This window comes from Branchiostoma belcheri, unplaced genomic scaffold (assembly GCF_001625305.1).
Source record: "Branchiostoma belcheri isolate BF01 breed outbred unplaced genomic scaffold, Haploidv18h27 scaffold167, whole genome shotgun sequence".
Taxonomy (NCBI): domain Eukaryota; kingdom Metazoa; phylum Chordata; class Leptocardii; order Amphioxiformes; family Branchiostomatidae; genus Branchiostoma; species Branchiostoma belcheri.
The window spans coordinates 250,281-256,280 of NW_017803124.1; the positions used below are offsets into that span (position 1 = coordinate 250,281).

Below are 6,000 nucleotides of genomic sequence, written 5' to 3' on the forward strand. Positions count from 1 at the left end.
CAGACATGCAGTTTGTGGTAAGTAATAACCATTTATTAGCTAAGACAGTAGCAAGTTCCCACACGCAACTATCATGCCAGCAATGTAGCGAAGAAAAATAAATTTAAAATGAAACCATCACATCTTGCTAATATAAGTTATTAACATAATACTAGACTTAATTAATGGATTCATGATTTAAGATAGATATTGAATATATGTTTATCTTTAGTCTATATTTAATTCCGTAACTCACCATCACATCTTGATATTATTCTAAGTTATTAAATTCAATAATACAAGACTTAATGGATACATCATTTAAGATAATATTGAATATATGTTTATCTTTAGTCTATTTAATTTCGTAACAGATAATCACATCTTGGTATTATATAATATTGAATATATGCATCTCTATATAGTGTATTTCATGTCGTAATATCCCAACTGAAGTAAGGTGTTTTACTAAATGTCCCTAATAGAGGTCATGTAGAGGTGATTTTTAAAATTAACATGTTGATGCCATTTTAAAGATATGGGTGGTTAATATTATTAATGAGCACTTATAGGAATTGAAGAAATGCAAGCATTATAATATATAATTATAATATATATATTATAATTACTCAATTACTCGAGTAAACCACTGTCAATGAACCTCCGCCGCGTTGAAATGTGCTAAACGCTTACTGGAGGTAGCAAATGACCAGTGTAACCATTTCTGACATTCCCGGATATCTGGCAGCCTTGGAAAGACTACGGAAAGCATGAAAAGGATCTATAAGCATGAACTGACCAGAACGGGAGAGCGCCAGAATTTTAAACTGGTCGTATTTTCATTTCAGTGCGTTTTAGAGAATCGTGGTATTGTTTCCATGCCTTCCAGTTGACGCCATCAGCAAAGCTCTCGTGAAAGCCCAGAAGGTACTGGCCGTTGAGATTAGAGTGGTGACAACCTCTGTACCACCAGGCACCCTTGTATGTCTGGGCGCAATTGTAGGGGTAATTGTCGTTATCCTTGGTGCTGAACCCCATTCCGTTTTGGTATGCCAAGCTGTCTCCTACAACGTTAACAAAGAACATTCTTTTAATCACTACAGCAAACAATACTTCTGAACAGAATGGCTTTTCGCTTCAAGACAAAGATGACAAAACAAAAATAACCAAAAACTCATGACAGCAGTTTGAGTAGGCTTTGACCACGTGTGCATATAAAAAGAGTTGGTATTTCTAGTAGGATCCGGATGAACAAAACCTAATATGTGTCTTCAAGTCTTGACCACATATCTAAGATCATGACAACATATCTAAGTGTAAAAATAAAAGGACCCACCTGCAGTTCCACTGTACCCTCCAACGGTGATCCTGTACCTATCAGACTCGTCTGCGATGCTGAAGCTGCTGTAAGCCGCGTAGGCCGTGTCCCCGGCAGTATCCTCCATGTCCACCCGCAACCCGTAGGCCTTCTGCTCCGTCAGACGGTGCAGTTTGTCGTTTCCCAACCAGAACTCACCGTTCAGGTCGGAGGGGAAGCCAGTCTTGTAGTCCTCCCAAACCCGGTAGAAGTCGACACTACCGTCCTGTCGCTTCTGAAACACCTTGAAATATCACAGTGGACACACTGATTACGATTGGGTGTTTGCAGTCATGTGGCAATGACGCGATTTGGTGTCCACCATTTTGGTGGGATGAATTTGTATGTAAAGTCATAACATGAGAACTGTTTCACACATCTTATTTTCAAGTATCCCAACATATTCCTAATTTACACTCTGATTATTTTGAGAGTATGCAAGCAGCGGTCAGTCAAATTTGGAAGTTGGAAAACAGTTTGATTTTAACTATGAAATTTACCAACTCGCATGAACTTTTATGCTGATACTGGAGACACGTGGGATCCAAGACTTACCGTCCAGCCACCACCATCGGTGTCCATGTCACAGTACACCTGGAATCCCCCAAGGTTATCCGCCGGATAGATCATGTACACACCGCTGGGGGTGGTCGCACTGTTATCAAGAATTTCTTTGCAGTCTTTGCAGTCTTTGCAGGTTTCTGCAAGCGGTAGGTCAATGATTTTTGAGTACATTGGAAAGCTGTTGGGGCTTGGGGCAAACGGTGTAACTTTGGGCCTCTTAGCAGCTTAGTTTGAACTGTTGTGGCCTTTTTTCTCTTTTCCTCCATGAAAAATAGAGGTATTGTTTTTGGCGTGTCTGTGTGTCCGTCTGTCTGTCTGTGTGTGTGTGTGTGTGTGTTTGTGTTTCTGCACATTTGTAGTCAGCATAACTTCAGAACATCTTTATGGATTGTGATGATATTTGGTACGTTGCTAGGTCTTAGAAAGACAAAGGTCAAGGTCAAAAACGGGCCTCCTGGTGGCTGACCTTGGTACTGCAGCAGAAATTCCAGTTTTTGTATCTTTTGCCCTGAACATGCTATGGTCTTGGATTTTTGGTCTTTTCCTGTCAGAAATAAGTGGTGTAAATTTTGTTCGACTGGCAGCTTGTTCTGGAACTGTAGGTTAGTTTCTGGTAAAAACTTTTAAAGCGGATAAGTCAAGAAAGGAACAACGTATTTTCATCATTAAAAACATAATTAAATGCAAATCATGCAAATCAAGGCTAAATTTGCATAATCAATAGGACATTCTGTAATTACAGTGTTTTACATGATAGTACTTTCATACATCCGATGTATGTAATCTATGGCCAGTGAAACATCAACAGATACCAATTATGGAAATAATGACCTAATTTGCATAATCAATGTGAAAATTTTGCAATTTATGAATGGTGAGTGATGGGATTTTTATACCTTGTAACATGTGTAAGATATATTAACATGATATATGCATAGTGATGTAAAAACATCACTATGCATATATCATGTTAATGTATTATTTGCATAATCAATGAGGACATGTTGAAATGAAATATTGCCAAAGAATAGGAATTCCTCACGCAAAATATTGTAATTTGAGTTTAGAAAACCATAAATTAAACTGTTAATTGCAACCTTCTTTCCATATACAATGAGACAAATCCCCCCAATATCAATTTTACATTAACATATGTAAAAAACATCTACGTATTTCATGGAGGTATGAGATCTCCGAATTCATGTTACCTTTTGAAGCTTGTAAGTCAGGAAGTTGTGTATGCATTTTTGACAAGTATGTGATGATTAACATGTAAATATGTATTTTTTACTCAACACCACCTCTTATCCTGATTACCCAAACACCAAGTGAAAATAAAAATCCTCCAACCGTTCCATTTCAATTTTATCGATTTGTATTGTACTTACATGTATATTGTATTGCTTCTGTATTGATTGAATTTGTATGTACTTTGTATGTATATTGCTATAAATTTGTATAATAATATTGAATTGAATTTGTACGTATACTAAGTAATATTGTACATGTATTTTGATATGCCTTGTATTTATGCCTTGTATTTATGTGTCAGTGGTAGCCGCTACCAGCCTTGTTGCTGCCTGGTTGCCACTTGTTATGCACTGTTGCATTTGAATAAGCAAACAAACAAACGTTTAATTGATAGATTGGAATAACGTTATGTATAATACCATAACCATGGCAATGTAAAAAGAGTCGTTTTTTGTCCCTAGAACCGTGTTAAGTAGTTTTTTTTTTTTGTTTCACCCACAGGTAGCTGGCCGATAACTTTGATGTGACAAAGATTTGACACTTTTCCCTATAGACATCTGGGCCAAGATGCGAGTGAAATGTATTCATCTGGACAGTTTATAATAGCCATTTTCCTCAGTCTGCTGAATTGTGATGACCCCAGTATGACTTTGTAAAAACATGTGGTTTTTGTCCTTCAAACAAGTCTTGAAGCTCATTTTAATTCCAAATCAGAAGTTGCAAAACGTTTCATTTCATGGCAGCAGACATTTGATTGAATATTTGACGACGAACACTTATTCAAGTTTGGTTTCCTACATATCTTCCCCTCTGTTCCAGGCCAAATTTCCGGATGTTTATGTAGATTGTGTTGAAAATTTCTTTTCCTTAGAGAGAGCTGCTGGAAAAAAAATGACAGTCTCTTCCACATAAGATGTATCTGTATAACCGTAGTATCTATGTTATGTCTGAAGTTAACAGTAAAAACTTTTCATTAACTGTTTATTTCACAATGTACACATACAAAATATATACCATTTACATGTACTTATCATATAATAATCTATACTCCCAGGTCTACTAGTACTTGTGTGAATAAATTGCAAACAGCACACGTCAGTGACTATAATATGATTACCATTGTGTGTATGTTTCTCTTAAAATATGTGATTTTGGTCCATTTTAACTGAAATTGACTGCTGCTGTGCAATGATACATAACATGCAAGTCGAAAAAGATGCGTAAATTGGCAAAACAGATTCTCAGCAGATATCAGAGATATAAAAAGAAGAGTTTCCTTTTAGAATTCAAAGGCTTGTATTGCAAGTATACTCTTGTATGCAATAACCTGTGCAGTTTTATCTACATAAAGTAAACTCGGTAAAATTATCAAACATGTAAGATCTTGTGAAGAAGACCGTGTGTTTTGGAAGAAAACTACAGAGAGTGACTTTGCCTCCTAACATCTGCTTGAGGATGATGTAGTGTTGACTGTGGCAGCTCAGATTTTTGCCCTATTTCAAAGTGTGTATTTCTTAAAAGCCTGTATTAACATGATATTCACTTGCAATATGGAAAGATAAAGATTACTTCATGGTTAACCACAAAACAAGGCTCATGAGAGTCACTCCAAATGTTTTGGGTTACTGTACGGCCAGTGAGGACAGGTTTGTTGACCTTATACCCATTTGGGAAACAATCACGTGGTGGTTTATTCCATAGTGATGTTGTTTTAGGAAAGAACCTTTCAGCGTGGAACTTCCTCATGTTTTGGTATGATTTGGGCAAATTTTTGAATGAGGGATCGATGTGAACTAAATAGCTGCCAAAACTTTTTGCGCTTCTTTCAAAGTGTACATATTTACTACACATGCAGACATTTGCTCTTATTAATAGTTAATTGTATTCTACACCTAATGACAATCTTATCTTAACAAAGACTAGTTTTTCATAATGTGTTATGGCAATGAGGTTCTATTTTGAAAAAATTATGTTGAATGATGTTGAATGACTTTACCTCGAAATGCCACCAGCAGCAACTTATGAAAATATGTCAATAATCATCCAAATAAGGTCACCATTTACATGATAAATATCTGACAACGTTCCTCTCGTTCTTGTTATCTAACTATGCAAAGCATCAATTGAGCTATCTACACACCAAAAATCATGACAATCTGTCACCGCTTCTTCAGTTATCCTTTTTCTTCGACAAACACTCCTGCAGTTCAAGTACAAGGTGCTAGACGGCCCAAACTCACATCACTTCTTTCTGAGCGCAAGAGGTATCTACCACCCAAAATCCGTGACTGTATCATGTCCAGATCAGGAGATATCAAAACCGGACGTTCCACTATAGTACCATAACAAGCCGTTAGGGGATCCAAAGTCTAATCATTTCATCAAGGCACACACAAACGAGCGCCACCGAAAAATAATCTTGTCGACGGTAAGAACATAAAAATCTTCTGACACCATTTAATCGAATTATTTCTGCTTGACGAAGAAATGTGTTCTATGAATAATAATTTTGATAGATGAACTTTATTGTACATTCATGCCCTATCGAGCTACAGGTAAACAGATGAAAGGGTATATGAGTACAGGTGGACAGATGAAAAGGTGTGTACATGTTTGTAGTACAAACAGGACTAGCTCTAAAACTACTCTCATTCAGAGGTTCGGCTTCTTCTCGTTTCTTTGTGGTGTTAAGAATATAATTCAAAATGGCTTGTAGTCATGCATGCCTTGTGCACGTTGGGACCATATACTTTTAGTGTACGATGTACGACTAAAAAATAGACAAATCATCAAAATACAATCATGCACACACCATATAGTTCGCTCTTACCCCCCCCCCCAAAAAAAAT

At 36.8% G+C, this 6,000-nt stretch overlaps 1 protein-coding gene across 1 annotated transcript in view; it reads right to left on the reverse strand.

Moving 5' to 3' along the window:
- Positions 1-651: 651 nt before the first annotated feature.
- Positions 652-6,000, reverse strand: part of LOC109466438 (fibrinogen C domain-containing protein 1-like) — a 22,427-nt gene continuing 17,078 nt past the window's right edge. The window contains exons 6-8 of the mRNA XM_019764161.1: positions 1,892-2,037; positions 1,316-1,580; positions 652-1,043 (exon numbers count right to left, since the gene is read on the reverse strand). Of these exons, the coding sequence (XP_019619720.1) occupies positions 802-1,043; positions 1,316-1,580; positions 1,892-2,037 (653 nt within the window). The 3' untranslated portion in view covers positions 652-801. The remainder of the gene's footprint in view (positions 1,044-1,315; positions 1,581-1,891; positions 2,038-6,000) is intronic.